The 18713-nt window shown below is 37.1% G+C and overlaps 1 protein-coding gene across 1 annotated transcript; it reads left to right on the forward strand.

The window, feature by feature from the left end:
• The first annotated feature begins 5653 nt into the window (after nucleotides 1-5653).
• slc34a2b (solute carrier family 34 member 2b) lies at nucleotides 5654-12899 on the forward strand. The gene is made up of 13 exons (XM_026921431.3): nucleotides 5654-5763; nucleotides 6703-6760; nucleotides 6872-7000; nucleotides 7110-7238; nucleotides 7566-7709; nucleotides 7833-7944; nucleotides 8624-8819; nucleotides 9161-9256; nucleotides 9558-9678; nucleotides 10401-10568; nucleotides 11112-11228; nucleotides 11442-11566; nucleotides 11669-12899. The coding sequence occupies exons 2-13, from the start codon at nucleotides 6706-6708 to the stop codon at nucleotides 12206-12208; spliced, it is 1932 nt and encodes a 643-aa protein (XP_026777232.3). The 5' UTR covers nucleotides 5654-5763; nucleotides 6703-6705; the 3' UTR covers nucleotides 12209-12899.
• Nucleotides 12900-18713: the final 5814 nt, after the last annotated feature.

Here is an 18713-nt window from a genome sequence, read left to right on the forward strand (position 1 = left end):
TCAGAGTAAGACGCATATTTGGCAATAAAACAGGTAAAGCAACAGTATAAGTACACTTTAACTGTACACTAATGTACTGTTCCCAACACATAGCCGTGTAAAGAGACATTATTTAAAAATACTGTACAAAGTGCTGTAAATATTAATTACAGTAATTACACCTGCCACTTATGCTGCCAAGAAGGTACTATAAATTTACAAGGTCATTTTTTTTACAGTGCAAATGAATTTATGGTATATGGTATTACATAATCAACGATGACATAAAGTGATTTTTATGACAAAAAAATTCAAGTATTCCACAGACACACAATATCACAAGATAATGTCAGTTATTTAAAGTCAGTAAAAGTCCAGGGAGTCACCAGTGCTCAGATTCAAGTTCAGAAGTGGCGTGTTTTTGTCTCACAAAGCCTCCAATACCTTATCTCTCCAGAAGACACACACATGCACACACGTAACCTTGGTCTCTAGTCATGTAGCAAGTCACGAGTGATGATTGTTTGTGCATCAAAATAAGACTTGGCTTATAAATGCAATAATTAACATAGGCTACTGATGAATATTGATAATTATTGTAATTAGCTGATAAGGCCACATACACGATCCAAAGGGCATCACTCTCCAGCTGATTATCGTATGAAGAACATCCATCAAACCCACTCCATTATATGGAGCATCAAACATCTCACACTTATCTGAGATTAATCAGCAACCGAACATAATGACTTGATTTCAGTCATAAAACCACAAAGTGATATGGAGTTTTTGTAATGTATCGGTGATTGCATGATTAAAGTTTCATTGAGCATGCTTAAAAACCTTATTTTTATCATGTTTTTTTCAATATTAAAATAAAAAATGGTTTGAACCCTTCTCAGGCCATTATCTCAAAGTTTCGTTCCTGAAAATGGCCACATTTTGCTCTTTAATAAGTAGCATGTTTGAGTTTTTTTAGCATTTAATTAGCAAATACACAAAACTAGCATCCATGCTAATGACATGAAGACACTAAAGACATGGTAATGTTTTAATTTAATAATTCTGTTTCAGTCTACAATTTGGTATCATGGCTGTATTTTCAAAGACATCTTGTCAATCAATATCACCATGTGATGAAAATTTTTTAAAAAAAACTGTATGAGAGAAATGTTTCTTCTTCTCAAGATCTTCAGGAAATACAGATGATGCAACTTCCTGTTGAACTTGAATGTTGTCGAAATAGAAATTTGCATTTTACATAACCTATATTGAAAAAAGTATGTTTCATGTATAAGATGGTTAATGAATTTATACTTTAATGTGAAAATAATATGGTTTTTGTGTATTTTCATGAATATATTTCAAGATAAAGCTAGTTAGTAGTCATAATGAACTGGGGCAGGTGAGATGCCGTAGATTCATTGAATATGTCAACAAATGCACTACACCAGAAAGTGACTCATAAATAAGAGTGTAGCATAACTTGTATAACTCTATAACTAGCATAACTAGCATAACTCTGAAACAACTTTAGATTTATATATGTCATAACAGTATGTGTCATGTCTTTTATTTCTTTAGAATTTGTGGATCTAGGGTTGTTTTGGCATTTAAAAATGTTGTATATCATCCATTTAATCATGAAATTGTGATAACTGTTTTACTGTCACATTTACAAAAAGAATTACAGTAAATACCATTACAACCAAGAATGCAGCTATTAAATTATTTGTTTAGGGAGACTGCTGCAAGCATGCTAGTATGCAAGTATAAAACTGTGCAAATGCACAAATATGCTACTGGGCAAGTATATAAGTACACAAATATGCTTGTATGTGTGTACGTATAAGTATGCTAGTATGCAAGTATTAAAGTATCCAATTACACAAGTTTATGTTCTATTAAAGTCCTTGTAAAAGAACAGAGAGCTGGATGAAATTGCAAAGTCCTTTTATTGTATTTTCCATGAAACATAGTCATAGTCCATAGTCAAGGGTCAAAACACCTGCAGACGTGGTTAATGCGGGTAATTCCATTATCAGAGGACAATGAAACAGAGGAACTGGGTCAAAAAAACTCTTCTGTTAAAATCTATTAAACTTCAGCAACAAGGAAACAACGAACAAGGAAACAAGGCTGAGAATTACAGTTTAATACACGCAAAAGACGTGATGGAAAATCACGGGGAGTGGACAGGGCGGAGCTGGGAGATGAGCAGAAGAAGACATGAAATAATCAACGCCCCTTGTTTATGTGCGAAAAGCAGCAGATAAGAGACGAACCCTGATCACAGAGCAATGCAGGCAGCACTGATACACCCTGAACTAAAACAGAAACAGGACCAGGGACTAAAACTGGGTCTCACAAGGGCTAGATTAGGGGTTGCATTGACTGAAACAGTGAAATATTTTGTAAGCAGGAGCAGGGATTGACATGGGGCTACCACTGGCTGTATAGACTGATTGGGCCAAGGCCTTAAAGAGGGGTAGAGACTTATACTGAGACCCTGATCCAGACTGGATCAGGAGCACATGCTCAGACAAGAGCAGCAACAGAACCAACCTCAGAGCCATGAGTAGATGAAGAGTGAGGCCAGCGATGAACCTCAGGGCCATTGAAAGGTGGGAAGGAGCCTACCATGGAAATCCAAACTTGACCCACTAACCCACTTTTAAAATAAAGCACTGTATGGAAAGAGTGGAGGCTACAAATGGAGGACAAGATGCTGGGAATGGAAGTTGAGGGACTCTCCTTTTCTTCTCAATTCAAAAATTACAGTGGAATTTGGTATATCTACTCAAAACTTCATCTTGGGTTCTTGCTGAACCATCTGGAGGAACTTTGAATTGTTATCCAGCCTACATGCCATTGTATGTAGTTTGTAAAGTGTAAATGTAAATGACGATGGAAACCATGTGACATTTAATCTGATATGTCCTGTTTCAGTATTTTATTAATACACCCTTGTCGACTTGCCCATTGGGGACTTCCTGAAGTCGTCTTAAAGGTTGTTCAGTTTCTCTGTTAGCTCAAGTGAAGTTTGTTCAGTTATATTTTGGAGGGGCAATGGAACATCTCACCACAGAGCTACACTTCAACCGCAGAACTTAGCAGAAGCAGAATAATAGGGAAGTTTTTCCTCGCCACTATCGCCTCTGGCTTCATCATTAGGATTGAGATTTCTGTAAAGCTCCTTTGTGACAATATGAATTGTTAAAAGTGCTGTACAAACAAATCTGAATTTAAATCATTGCTCGCTGAAGCAGTTTCATTTTCAAGTCTGGAACCAAAGCCAAAAAGCTAGCTGTAAGTGTCAGCCTCCTGAGCAGTAAAATTAGAGAATACTTTGAAAAATTGATATTTTAAAACATTTGTTAATTTGGTATTTCTGTAGCACAATAAAGCAAAATCTGTTTAACATGAATGTACCTGTATATGTAACATTCTTTGCTTTGTGAGCTACATAGTGAGCTTATACTTTTGTAGCAAAGATTTATATCAATCTTATGTTAGCATTTTTGTTCAAGGTAAGATAAGACACATAAGTAAGACATAAACTTCTGTTCAGTGTTCAAGATTACCAAGAAAATCACTTTGTGCATGTTTATGCTTACTACAGAGGGTTCAGCAAGTGGTCACTTGTATGATGTATGCGTTACACACTTACACACTTACACACACACATAGGGCATACTGAAAAGAGGATTGAAATTGGGCTATAGTCTCTAAATGAGATTGAAAACAATAATAGTTATTAAAGAATTATAATATTTTTGTATCATAAAAAATAATACAATACATTAAATTGTTAAATATTGTGTCTAAAATAGACATGTAATTTCCTATTCATGATATATATTTATGTGTATTTTCCAAGCTTTTGGTCTTAATGATTTTTATATTGTTCAACTAAAACCCACTGAACTATTTTAATCAGACTCTCAGGAGTTAATGTCCTTGAAGCATCTACACTTTGATAAGGCAACACACAGGTCAGTAGGCATAATAAAGGCAGATTAATAAGCATAATTGTTTTATGATCTTTTATCAGCTTCTTTGCTAAACTTTGTCCAAAATATACCTGTCATTGTTAGGGTTAATGCATTTCATTATGTTTAGCTGTTCACTAAGAATTTAATATAAACAAATGACAAACCTAACCATAGAATAGGTATAAATGAATGGAGATGTTTAATATATGTTTATTTAATTGAGAAATATTAGAAATTACTTTTATTTTTTCAAACAATCTAAAACAATCCAATTTAATTAGAAAAAGGCCAGAATCTTTACTACTCTAATTAGGCACATTTAGCACATATTTAGGTTTTACAGTTAATAGTAGTGCTGTCTATGAGTCTTTTACTTGTGTGTGTGTGTGTGTGTATATATATATATATATATATATATATATATATATATATATATATATATATATATATATATATATATATGTGTGTGTGTGTGTGTGTGTGTGTGGGTGTGGGTGTGTGTGTGCATATATATATATATATGCACTTACGCACACAGATGCACACACCATCCACTTTATTAAGAATTATAATTACATAATTATAATATATATTAATCACACGTCTTTATTAGCTTATTAACTGGCTTATAATCATAATTAATGAGGAATAAACCATAATACAGATAAAATTCTCATAGACAGTATTGATATAAAATGTAATTATGTAGAATGTATATGAATATGTTGTATGCAGCAAGTGTCTAATTACGGTGATTATGATCTCGAACCTTTTTAACTGCATCTATATTGTTTATGATAAAATTACGTTATTATTGTGTGTTTATAGCATTTGCATGGGAGAAACTAGTCTAGGAAAGAGAAACCGATCTAGGAAAATAAATACAAATGACCTTGCAATAGCACATCGATGACATTGCAATAGCACAAATGACAGCAATAGGACAAATGACAGTACCATAGCACATAAATAACAGTACGATAGCACATAAATTGCATTGCATTAGCACAAATGACAGCAATAGTACAATAGCACATAGGAAGAGTATAATAGCACAAATGACAGTATAATAGCACATGAATTACATTGCATTAGCAAGCAAATGACAGCAATGGGACAGTACAGTAGCACAAATGACACAATAGCAAATAAATGTCACAATAGCACTTAAAAAACAATGCAATAGCACAAATGGCACAATAGCAAATAAATGTCACAATAGCACATAAATAACAATGCAATAGCACAAATGACACAATAGTACATAAACAGCAATAATACATGGCTAGACACTGATGCACGAAATTATTACTTCATTAAAAAGTACTTTTTTAAACAATAAATTCTCATCTTTAAACAGGATTAACAGATCTAGAGCTTGACTTTTGTCTCCTTCTACCAACAGAGGGCGCGCGGAACTGATTAGAAACTTATTTAGTAAAATTTCCACTAATAAATGATGACAAGTTTAATTGTCTTTTCCACTGATTAGGCGTTAGAGCTTATGCAAAAAAAGAAAGAAAGAAAAAAAGCGTTTTTTATCACATTATTGAATCTGAACATTGTCCAAAGGCTGTTTATTGGCGCTCGTGAATCTGTAACGTGCCTCCGTGCGGCTGCAGGGCGCGCGCTATGTGCGTGTCGGGGGCGGGGGCGCGGGCTGGGGGGTGGTCTCGTGCGTCAGGTGTGCTGTATAAAAAGCAGCGCGCGCCCCGACTCCGACAGGTACCTCAGGTGGACTCTGCTTCCTTGTTCAGGACTTAAAGCTGCCTTAAGGTCAATCCAACAGGTAAGAACAGGTATATTTTAGATTATTTAGCGTTTCTACAACTTTACGGCTCGGTGGGTATACACACACACACACACACACACACACTTGGGCTCAGGTGCAAACCTGAACTCCATTGAAGTGCATTAATGGTATTTGGAGGTGCTTGTGCAGTAATAGGGTTTATTTCTTTTTGCTTGGTGACTTGTTAATCAGCCTTAAAGCTCTGAATTTATTTATAACAAGTCTAAAGAGATACATTTTACCCAGGTAATAATTTCACTCATCTCATCTAATCATAAAGGCAATTATATCTGATTGCATGTGATAAAATTAGATTTTTTTAAGAAGCGTTTATCTAGAATCATATTCCACTTAATGCTGTTTCTTCGATGGCAGTGATTCTTAAAGTTGGGTCCAAGGAAGAATAACAGTGGAAATTCTGCCATTATCAAATTAGCTATTAGATTACAATATTATGTATATGACAGTATAATAGCGTGTAAATGACAGTACAATATTATGTATATGACAGTATAATAGCGTGTAAATGACAGTACAATATTATGTATATGACAGTATAATAGCGTGTAAATGACAGTACAATATTATGTATATTACAGTATAATAGCGTGTAAATGACAGTACAATATTATGTATATTACAGTATAATAGCGTGTAAATGACAGTACAATATTATGTATATTACAGTATAATAGCGTGTAAATGACAGTACAATATTATGTATATTACAGTATAATAGCAGGTAAATGACAGTACAATAGTACATGGGTAGGCGTTTATATATTAACTGGATGGTGTGAGAGATGGTGTTGTAGTAGGTCAGTAGGTTCTAAAAGCTACTACCATGAAAATGTTGCTTAATATTTTTTGCCTAAAATGTAGCTTGTTTTTAAAAAATAAACAAATAAATAAATAAATCTTGTCACTATCCTACAGGCAATGGCTCCACGGCCAGAGATTGGAAGTGACACTTCAGTCTCTCCACCGGATCTTGGTACATATCTTCTTTTATTAGTGCCACAATGGAAAACGTTTTCCCTTTCTTCTTTCTCCATCTTTTCCTTTCCTCACCCATGATCCATAGTATTTCTGCTCCTTTAAACAGACCAAAACTCATCCAAAGATGCAGTGGTGCTTCCAGCGTACTCCACTGTGGCTCTCGTGGATTTGGATCCTGAACAGAGCAACCCATGGGACCTTCCTGAGCTCAAGGACGTGGGGCCCAAATGGTCAGGTGAGCTGCCATGCCAGTGTCTGACGCTCAGCAGTCTCCAAAGATGAGGCACGTGTGCAAAGGAGTGCTGGGTATGAAACAATCTTTCATTTCTGGTTCTTCTGTGCAGAATTGGACACAAAGGGTAAAGTTCTGCAAGTCGTGACCTCAATCGGAAGGTGCATTCTCTTGCTTGGATTCCTTTACATGTTCGTTTGCTCTCTGGATGTTCTGAGCTCGGCATTTCAGCTCGTTGGTGGTAAGTGACAAGAATTATGTTGGGTTTTTAATTATGTTATTAATGAAATTTGTAACATTTGTTAAGAAATTATTATTATTATTATTATTATTATTATTACTATTATTGTATCAGACTCATTCGTAAGTCAGGTCACGACTTGTACAGCTATAGTAAGGTTTTAGTAAGGCCACAACTTGTACAGCAAATTACTGCAATCTACTGTGATTGTAGTTTATGTGGTTAATGTGTAGAGTGTTGAAATGTTCTTATCTTTTCATGTGCTTAGATGTGTGTGTGTCTGGGCATAGGTGAGATTTCATAATGCCATGTGTTTTTTTTAAATAGGAAAAGCAGCTGGAGATATCTTTCAGGACAATGTGGTGTTATCCAACCCTGTGGCAGGGCTCGTAATTGGTGTCCTGGTTACGGTGCTGGTTCAGAGCTCCAGCACTTCTTCATCCATTGTGGTCAGCATGGTGTCATCTGGATGTGAGTGCATTTTTTATTTTATCCAAATGTTAAATGTCGTATACACGCCATAAGAGTCTGTGGTGAATGGTCTTGAATGTCACTTTTGCTTGGGATTTAAGAGTGTTTCTTATGTTTTTTCAGTACTGGAGGTGCAGTCAGCAGTGCCTATCATTATGGGTGCTAACATCGGTACCTCCATCACCAACACCATCGTGGCTGTGATGCAGGCCGGAGACCGTAACGAGTTCCGCAGGTAGACATAACACGCCAGATTTGTAGAAGCTGCTCTTCCAGAGAATTTGGATTACTCTGTAAACTTCGAAGGCCACCTTAGTAAACTTTAATGTAACCTCAGAGGTTTGCGGTTTTTACAGTAAATTGGACAAGTCTGTATTTGCCTTTTTTTGTAATCAATTTCTGCAAACATAGGCTAATAAATAGGTCAAAAGTAAAGTGTAAATGCAAACAATGTATCTACAATGAAAATGGTTGTACTTGCGGTGATGACAAAATGTGCTTTGCAGATACTGCACATCAAAAATGTGTGCGCACCACGGTGAACTTCTTTTCCAAACAAAGACTAAAAAAATAGAAGAAAAAAGACATGTTTCTAATGCCTGGACATTTTGGCCTAGTTTCATGGGTTTTTTTGTGTGTGTTTTGAGATGTAGTTGGGCTAGAAATTGTGCTGAGACCTGGCAACCCTATGTAACGTCAATGTAACAATGTAACGTCTCTATGCCAAATAATCCCTAAAGTATTGAGCAATGTATAAGATTTCATGTCAGGTCTCAACAGCAGTACTTGGTTCTATTTCTTAGTGTCAGTATTCTTCAATATTCTGCTTACAAAATTATGGACCATACACCAAGCATATCACATCAAATAACCAGCTTTTCATTGTCTAATGCCTTTTTCTCTGTGTGTCCCAGGGCATTTGCTGGAGCCACAGTGCATGACTTTTTTAACTGGCTGTCCGTGTTGGTGTTGCTACCTCTGGAAGTGGCCACTGGTGTCCTGTACAAGCTTACCAAACTCCTCATCGACTCATTTAACATTCAGACAGGCCAGGACGCCCCAGACTTGCTTAAAGTCATCACCGAACCACTCACCAAGAACATCATTGCGGTAAAAAAAAAAAAAAAAATACTATCACACTGAAGGACTTAGCATCTCAAGATTAATGAGGCAACCCAATTGTGACTTAAAAGAATGGCTTGGAATGGCTTGATCTCAGATTAGCCCACTGAGCCTATCAATGAAATCAAATCCATCTCAGTTGAACGTCTATGCTGAAAAATGTGCTGTTTTTCCTCTAACAGAATGACTTCTAGACTCTGATTTAGTAACTAATCTCATTCTGCATGTGACCTGAGCTGTATTCTGCACAGGTTAAATCTAAATAACAGCTCTGTAGTTGGAATTTGGTCTTGTGACTCATATTTCTCTCTCTTCCTTTCTCTCTGTAGCTGGACAGCTCTGTCATCAGTGACATAGCAATTGGTGATCCAAGTGCTCGAAACAAGAGCCTGATCAAGATATGGTGCAAAAAGCAGAAAGTCACGGTAAGGACTGAGAATGTTGGCAAACATGCCACCTATAGATGTTCACTTTTTCATTTACAGCAAATTCTGGGAGACAGAAGAAATTGCATTATATAGGCCTAACATTTGACTTGTGTTAATATGTAACAGCCTTTGTGCTCCACTGAAAGGTGTGTAAGGGCTAAAAAGCATCGAGATAAATACTGGTTACTAATAGCATATACTTTGGCACCGACTACATTGTGTGTTAGCTGTTCTGTTTGGAAATATATTAGTGACATGAATATGAACTTACAGATTTTATTGTTTTTTGGTATTTCAGAGTCTGGTGAATGTCACCGTTCCCGGAGAAGCAAACTGCACAGTTGGTGTCCCATGCTGGATGGAGGGCAACCAAACATGGACACAGAAGAACATAACAGAGACCATCAACTTAGAGAAATGTGAGTGACTTGTCCTTTGTGGGAAGGTTGGATCAGCCGAGGTTGATCGTTACCTCTCATCCCTGCGTACATACTTCAGACCATTAGACCGCGACTCCCATTAACTACTGCACCATGAGGACAATGGTTTTCTTTCAGTTGCTTATGATTCGGCAAACATCTTCCCCATCTTCCCCTCCCTCTTATTCTACTCTTACATGCTCAATGGGGCTATTCTTCTCTTTGAGTAGAACTACCTGAGGCCACCGAAACCAGACAAAAAAAGGCCCAGCCAAATAGAGAGGAAGGCTTATGATCGGGGGTCATGTTTGGAATTGACAGCGAAATTCAAGCTTGCTTGCAGTTTGTTGGTTCTAGTAGGACTTATGTACCTCCTGTAGCCTTTTAGTGAGTCAACATTATCAAATAGCATCATTATCATTCAGTCCTGTCTGTACTGAATGAAGTATGATCAATTCATGAAATTGGATTTCCATCAACATTCCTCCAAATGGTTGTATAGTATAAAAGTGACTTGTTGTGTGTTAGGACCTTGAAGATGTATTAGCACTCTTCATATATGCTTCTGAAATACATCATTATCAGAACTGATGAAGGCATTCAAAGGAATTGTACAATGTTTTCAGGATCCTTGACTTACAAATGACCAATGGAATGGCCATCCATTAGTACCCCTTTGACTGAAATTTGGCTGAAAATCTGCAACTTCTCTCTTGCTCCAGGTACTCATCTCTTTGCATCAGCGAATCTGCCAGACCTGGCTGTGGGCCTGATCCTGCTAGCTCTTTCCCTGCTGGTGCTCTGTACATGCCTCATTCTCATCGTCAAGCTGCTCAACTCCATGCTCAGGGGTCAGGTGGCCGTCGCCATTAAGAAGGTGCTCAACACAGGTGAGGCTTCTCAAATGATTAACTTGCATAACTTGCATGATACTTGCATTGAATTGCTTTCTTGAGGCAACGTAGGATTTAATATTAAATCTGGACATTTGATTTATTTGGGTATGGTTAGCTTTGGTATTGATTTGGCAAACAAACTGGGTGAACCGTCAAGGCACCAATTCTATTTATGAAAAGGAAGCAGTAAAACCTCTCATAGACACGTCCGAGTGGATACCCTGTCAATGATAGTCAGCGCAGGCTTCCTCATCCTGATGTCTGATGAGTTAAACAGGCACAAAAATGTGAACCTGGGCCTCTCTCTTTATGTTTGAGCATGTCATATGTCACGAACAGTGATCAGGTACACTACATTCCCGAGTATGGCAGAATGTGCTGATTACAGTTGTGGCTTTGTTAGGTGAATCTAGATAAGGTTTCTTTGTATTATCTGGTGACTCTTGAACGGCTTTTTATTGTTGCCATCATCAGTCCTTTCCCGAACACACATATAACCGCATGGTTTGAGTAACAATGCTGGATTCTTCTTTGCAGATTTCCCCTTTCCATTTGCATGGGTCACTGGTTACCTCGCTATCTTGGTAGGGGCAGGAATGACCTTCATCGTGCAAAGCAGTTCAGTCTTCACCTCCGCCATTACACCTCTTGTTGGTGAGTGTGAGCTGAAACACTTTGAATCCTTCTAAAGACAGAAAGTGTGCACTACACTACTTATCAAATAATCTAATAGTCTGTTAAATGGCAGTGTGCAAATCAGTCATAGTATTTCCAGTTTTTCCACCAAAGATTTTTTTTTCTAGTCCTAGTTTTATTCTGTTTAAATATCAGTGCAAAAGCTGATACTATTTCCATATTTCTTTTCAGGTATTGGTGTTATTAGCATTGAGCGAGCCTATCCCCTTACGCTTGGCTCCAATATTGGGACAACAACCACCGCTATTCTTGCTGCCATGGCAAGTCCTGGAGAAAAACTGGCCAACTCACTACAGGTTAGCCCTAGAAATATGATTACATTGATTAAACTTCCATTTGTACTGCACTGGCCTCGTTAACATCATGCCAAACTCATGACGAGTCTCATTTCCTTGCAGATCTCTCTGTGCCATTTCTTCTTCAACATCTTTGGTATAATGCTGTGGTACCCAATTCCATTCACACGTATACCTATCCGGCTGGCTAAAGCACTGGGCGACCGCACAGCCAAATACCGCTGGTTTGCCATCATCTACTTGGTTTCTTGCTTCTTCATTTTGCCCTTGACGGTGTTGGGGCTCTCCATCGCTGGCTGGCAGGTCCTCGTGGGGGTCGGCGTGCCCGTGGTGGTGTTGGTGGTCTTCGTGTTGGTGGTGAACATCATGCAGTCACGCTGCCCACGCTTCCTGGTTCCAGCGCTGCGGACTTGGGACTTCCTTCCCCGGCCGCTGCACTCTCTCAAACCGTGGGACCGCATTGTCACCAGGGTGATGGGCTTCTGCGGGACACGCTGCTGCTGCTGCTGCAAGTGCTGCAAGAAGGGAGAAGTGGACGAGGAAGAGAAGAGTAAGAAGGGCTTGGAGATGTATGACAACCCCACACTTTCTGTGGATGATGAGAAGAGCCAGATTCAAACAGTGTCTGGAACACATCTGTAGCATGTAATAAAGTATATATATAATAGGACTCTATTACATAGTATGATTTAACATATGCACTGCTTAAAGGGGCTGGAAGTAGGCTGTGTAGCAGTTTCCCATGTGGCTTGAGGTCTATTGTACCTGAGGCTGCTAGATGGTTCTTCTAAAGTGGCCCAGAAGGAACATGTAGAGCCATTCTAACAAGAGCAGATCCCACTGAACAAGGCTTGGATAGCTTTAAAGCCTGGTTCCTGGTCCTGAAGACGTTCTGCTACACATAGCTAGACTATGCTTGCTGTATGTGTATTTTTAGTCTCCTTGTGAAGCTGCTCTCATTGCATGGCTGTCTGTGATGTGCAATGCGAAATGAAAATGCAGATGGCCTTTATTATTAATTCATACATGAGGATTTTGTTTAAAACTATTTAAAGAGTTGTATTTTTTAAAGAATTATATATGTAAAGAATTACATTTGTTGCCTTTTAAGCCCATGGCTTTTTAGGCAGTGTCTAATATGTATCTTTCTTATATATGTGCATTGTTTTTACGAATTAAAAAAAAAAACATGAGTAGGATCACTCTAGGCGGTCTGTATTGTATATAAGGATTTTACACCAGTCAGAACTGTAAAGTATGGCCTGTAAATAAATATGTAAAAAAAAAAAAATTGATTGATTTATGTGGTTGTATTGGTTGTGTGTATACTGTATGTGGGGTTTTGCTCCAACTTGTTTCAACACAATTTCCACAAAGCATGCAACATAAAGCATATTCATAAAAATGGCTAACATTTAACACACTAAAATGGACCTGTATGTTTTTATGTGCAACAATGCATAAATAAGTATTTCCATACATAGTACAAAATCCCCTAATGTAAATAGATCAAAATAAAATACAGCGTTTTTTAAGAGCAACTAATGTTAGCGCTATGGTGGATGATAGCTAATATTGATACTAGCTATTATTCGAAAACCATAGTAGTAGTATGCACTAAATTAATGAACATCAATCAGTTCAACAGTTTCTGGTTTCTAAAGTATTACTGTACCAAAAATTCCTGTGTGTTAGCTACAAGATCACAACAACTTTGCTTGCTAGCTAGAATCCAGCTTGACAGCTAGCAAAAACTATGACTAATAATAAGTAAGTAATCAAACACTTGGGACATGCTGTTAAAGGAAACTAAATCAACAATGTGCTATGATGAAGCAGTGTTCCTGTTACTGAAGATTTTCCCATGTCGGAAAACTTACTACCTGTTACAAAGTGCTGGCACTGGAGAAGCCTTCCATAAATGTTATATAAACATCTCCTAACAGAAGAGTTCAGAAAGGTGGAGCGTCCACCACAGAAAATAAATCAAAACCTTCTGATCACCTTCACAATTCAACAATGTCAAGTTAGCAAATGCTCAGAAATGGTTTTGATCTTGGATGTAGTAGGATCTTATGCTGAAATGACTTTTGTTTGTCAGTTTTTGCGAATTTGCGAATTTTTCAAAAGGGCAGACATGCACAAGATACAGCACTTTATCATCACACTGCATCGTCTTATCATTTTATCATCTATCTTATCATGAGGCAATGATAAGGTATAGTATTGACTTAGCACATTAGCGCTGGCCCGTTTTATGAGAAGCCTATCAGTGGATATCTGATGGCGAAAGCTTTTTCCGTAGAAGAACTTTGCTCTGAAGAAGAACACGAGCTTCGAAGCCAAGTGAATGTCTCTGAGCAGTGCATTGACGCTGTAGGCACCAGGACAGCAGTAGAAGATAATCATCTTGCTAACTGCAGTTATATAATAAGACACAATAGTTTGTACAGGTGTAAACGTTTTTAAACACGGGATTTGTGCAGTCTGTGTTCATTTTCGAGCATGTATACTGTGTACTGTTTATGTGTACATTCATTTTTGTGCATGTACGATGGGCAGCTTGTGTAAGTGCATACTGCATTTCCTGGAAAATAAGCAGGTTCAAGAACTGGAGGACTTGAGACTTGAGCTCCTGAGTTATCACATTGTGTCAACAATAACTTCAAGGTGTTTAGTGTCTAGCTCCGTGATATCAGCGTTAAATCTGCAGGGGGAAAAAAAGCTTTGATTTTAGATAGGTTCATTCAGCAAATATTTAACATTTCACACAATTCAAATAGTCTCATTGTCAGAGTGATTGGCAGATCATTGCATAAAACTAGGCTTACGTGTCACTCTTTCAATTTAATTTCATTTTTAACTTTTACATTTTAATTTTTAACTTTTTTAATTTAATTAATAACTTTTTTATTTTGTGAAGTGAATAAGCTTATTCTGTGATATAAACACATTGCGACATTTTTAATAGATTCCTGTATTAAATCTAACTGAATAAGTTAGACTGACTTCTAGTGTCAATGTTAAGGCTATGTTAAGTGTAATCTCCATTACTTTGTATTTTGAGACGTTTGGAGGGGATATTTTATAAAAAAAAAAAAAAAAAGTTTGGGGTCATTACTGTGCCATTTGTGTCCCACTGATATTACATTCACAAATACATAGGTAAAAATAAAGGTAAAAGCCATCTTAAGCATAGAAAAGATTTCCTTCACTACATCCTCTATGCATGATTCAGATAAATAACAAAATCGACACCGCTTAATGACATCATTTTGCCATTCCCAACTTATTATAACTACACTTTACCTTGAAATATAATCAATGCGCTACTAAGGTTGTAATATTTTTTGCATTGATGTGTGAATCTGTTTAACTTCTGCCATGAATCATCCATTATAGTTTATGAAAAATGAATTTATTTATTTATTCACTCAACCATGTTACCTGAACACATTCACCCCAGTGAAATATTTGGAGCACTCCAGAACAGGAAGTTGCATCATCCGAATTTCCTGAAGATCATGACAAGAAGAAAAGTCATTTCTCTCTTTGTTTTTTTTTTTTTTTTTTTTATAATGATAGTGTGATATAGTCTGATGAGCTCACTTTTAAAAACTTTTTAAACACTACTACTGAAATTAGACATTGAAAGTAAATTATTACTTTTTTAAAAAAAATGAAGAATTAGGTCAGTCTTTAGGATTTCCATAATATCGTCATGTCATTAGCATAGATGCTAGTTAACCACATTTTGTGTAGTTGCTAATTCTGTGCTAAAAAAATTCAACCCTGCTACTTTTATTCATTTAAGAAACCTTGTAAAAAAAAAAAAGTGAGAGAGAGAGAGAGAGAGAGAGAGAGAGAGAGAGAGACTGTTACTGGGAATTGGTTAACACATTTCTTAATGGTTAAATGCATATTTTTTTAGATTCAATGTTGAAAAATTATTTTAAGAGTTACAAGAGCTACAAAACTTGATAAGCATCTGTTAAACTAAATCAAAGGTGTCAATTAAGAACTTTGGGCTAAATGCTATGAATAGGACAAGAGATAAGTTTAACAATTGTTTGAAATCCAATAAAATGTGTTTGAAGGCCAATAAAAACTGATGGAGTTTATTTTAGTGACTACTAGAATTAACTTCAAAGCAATATTACAGGTCAGAGTCTGTTTTTTACTCTATTAATTAATTAAATAACTGTCATAAAAAGCTTCTGTTATAGCAGAGATAGAGAGAGAGAGAGACAGAGAGAGAGACTGATGACCTCTATGACAGTTATAGTTGGAATCTGGGACATACCATAGATATCAATATTTTCCAGAGTTAAGGCCAAGTCTACAATTATCCTTTGTTAAGTCATATCACAGATAATATGTCATGCTTATTACAAAACAACTGATTGCTGGATTGACCTGTGCTCAGGTTGTACCATTAATTACACTCTTAAAGTCTTTTAGGTCATCTCTATGCAACAGTAAGGATCATTTGACAGATTTATGTCTAAAATACAATGTTAAAAAATAATAATAATGCTTACGTATATACTTAAATACATTTATGAAGGGTTTTATATATTAATTGCCTTTCTGCTTCTTTGTCAAGATGGAAACTCCGGCATATTGCTCATTTACAACATAATTGCCACACTACAGAATGGTTGACGTCACTCGTAGACTAACTCGCTATTGTTGGAATCTGAAAAAAAAGCATTAAAGAGACGTCACAGGTGAACTTGTAAACCTGCAGCAAAGCAATTAATAACCTACTGACAAAGAATGACCTTTTGTTGTTGCTCCCTTGCAGATAGATTTCTCCAAAGATGGCTAGCTAATACTGTTGTGGGATGTTAGTAATCACGTGTCCAGTCTAAATGCAACCCTCAATTTTCTTCACCACATCTCATGAAACCCTTAGCAGCTATGACTGAATAACAGGTTAGCATGCGAGCTATCAGGGAAGGTACGGTCAAGGCACCAATGCATTTTTAGCAGGAGGAAATGTAAGACTAATCCAACCAAGCATTTACAAACCGCTAGAAAGCAGATTAATACCACAGTACATCTTTTAGGCCAAAGGGCATTTCTCGAAACCCTGAATATATGGCCCTACATTTGAATGACTCTTTGGAGAACACCAGTGGGGCCAGTACCATTTATGGTCAAGTTAAAGCTCTAAGGTTTCGACTTTGGACAGTGTTCCCCAAAGACATTACTCATGGTCTCGATAAAGCAAACTTGTCGAGTCTTGTGTTTATCAGTGAATAGCACAGAGACAATTTGAATTCCAGAAGCTGAAGGGACTTTGGATCTGTGTCATCCAGCCTTGCCCTAGAGAGGTCCCTTTTGGGTTTAGTTCCAGATCTGCTGCACAAGGTCTACCTTCCAGCAATGATTATTCCAGATCTGCTGCTAGAAATTTACCCTCAGTAAAAGTTTAATTTCAAATCTGGTCCCTGGAATGAATTCTTCAGTTAATAAAGTGTTCAATCTGATCCTCAAGATCAACTGCCCATCAAACTTTGTTATATATTTTATATATATTTTATTATTTATCTATTAATACCAGATCTTCCACTTGAGTTCTACCCTCCAGGAAATCACAAATTTTTTTTCTTTCTTTTTTTCTTTCCTCCTATTGTTAGTCTTTAATACCTGCACTTTAACTGTCTGTGAGCTGCTGTGATAAGTGAATTTCCCCACTGTGAGATCAATAAAGTTTATCTTATCTTATCTTAAATCTGGTCCTGGAGCTTGAGTCTTCAAAATTTCTGCTCTGCTCCATCAACGTTTATTCCAGATCTGTGTCTCAAAATTTACCATCCAGTAAAGTTTAGTTCCAGATCTGCTCATTGAGCTCTACTCACCAGAAGAAATTCATTTCAAGTCTGGTTCTGGAGACTAATTCTTCAATAAAGTTTCAGATCTTCTTCTGGGGATCTACTGTCTGGCAAATTTATTTCAGATTTTCTTCGAGTGTCTACTCCAGTTTATTCCAGGTCTGTGCCTTGAGATCTACCCTCTAGGAAAGTTCCTTCAGTTCCAGATCTCCTCAAGAAGAACCCAAGATAGAAGGTATTGGGCCAAATCTGTTTAGATTTATGTACACAAAAGCAAGTTATGGTAATGGCTGGTTGATTGTGGGCCAAAAGTGGTCCAATGGTAAGCAGCCACAATTACAGTTTTCAATGGGATTTGCAATCTGGGACAAAAGTGGCCCAACTGAGCGCTTTAACATAAATGTATAATTTGCCTTGCAGACAGCACTACTTTCAGAACTGCTGTTGTAGAAAATCAATTAATCAACACATTCTAACGAATTAGAACTGAGACTTCACTAACAATGTGGTCTTTTCAAAGTCTGGTGTGAATGGCACAACTGCAAATTCTGCAATATCAGCATGAACATAAAGACATTTGAGTCAGTCAAACACCAATGCTACACTGTCAAGCAAAAGTTCTCATGCAGACCAACAGCATGAAGCAAAAGTTTTTATTGTTGTGCAGACCTAAGACTTAAATGATTGTTATTGTCCTTGAATGAACCCCTTATGGACAAAAATAGTACTTATACGTGTTTTTCTATGCCACCTCAAACGTAAATTACAGACATTCGCAGTGATCTGGTTATGGTCGGGACTTGGGGAAGGAAGACTGGATGATGGTCTGTTCATTCTTTCTGTCAAAAACCCAACAAACCACGGCAGCTCCTGGACTGCGAGTGATGTCAGAGACTGGCCACGAGCGCTGAGGCTCTCCCTCCTGTGAATTTCCACAAATCAGTCAACACTGATTGAGCACAATAGCGTCTGTATGCAGCCAAAACAACAACAAAAGTACAATGGCTTATTATTACGGTAAAGCCACACCAAGGTGACTGAAACAAACATAAAGTCTGAACTTTTTTATTACGGCAAATGTAAGGTCAGAGCAACACTGACTGGTGTTTAGTGAGTGAAGACAACTACAACAACAGGACAGACAAATCTGAGGAAAACACTGACATAATGTACATATCTCTAGATTATGTACTATTCCACTTCATTTAATAGCACATTGTATACAGAGCCATGTGACTTAAAGGTATGTTCACTGAAATATCCATTATTTCAATTAAGATATTTATTTGAAACCCTTCACCAGCTCG

The sequence above is a fragment of the Pangasianodon hypophthalmus genome, chromosome 16 (assembly GCF_027358585.1).
Source record: "Pangasianodon hypophthalmus isolate fPanHyp1 chromosome 16, fPanHyp1.pri, whole genome shotgun sequence".
In the NCBI taxonomy this organism is placed as follows: Eukaryota; Metazoa; Chordata; class Actinopteri; order Siluriformes; family Pangasiidae; genus Pangasianodon; species Pangasianodon hypophthalmus.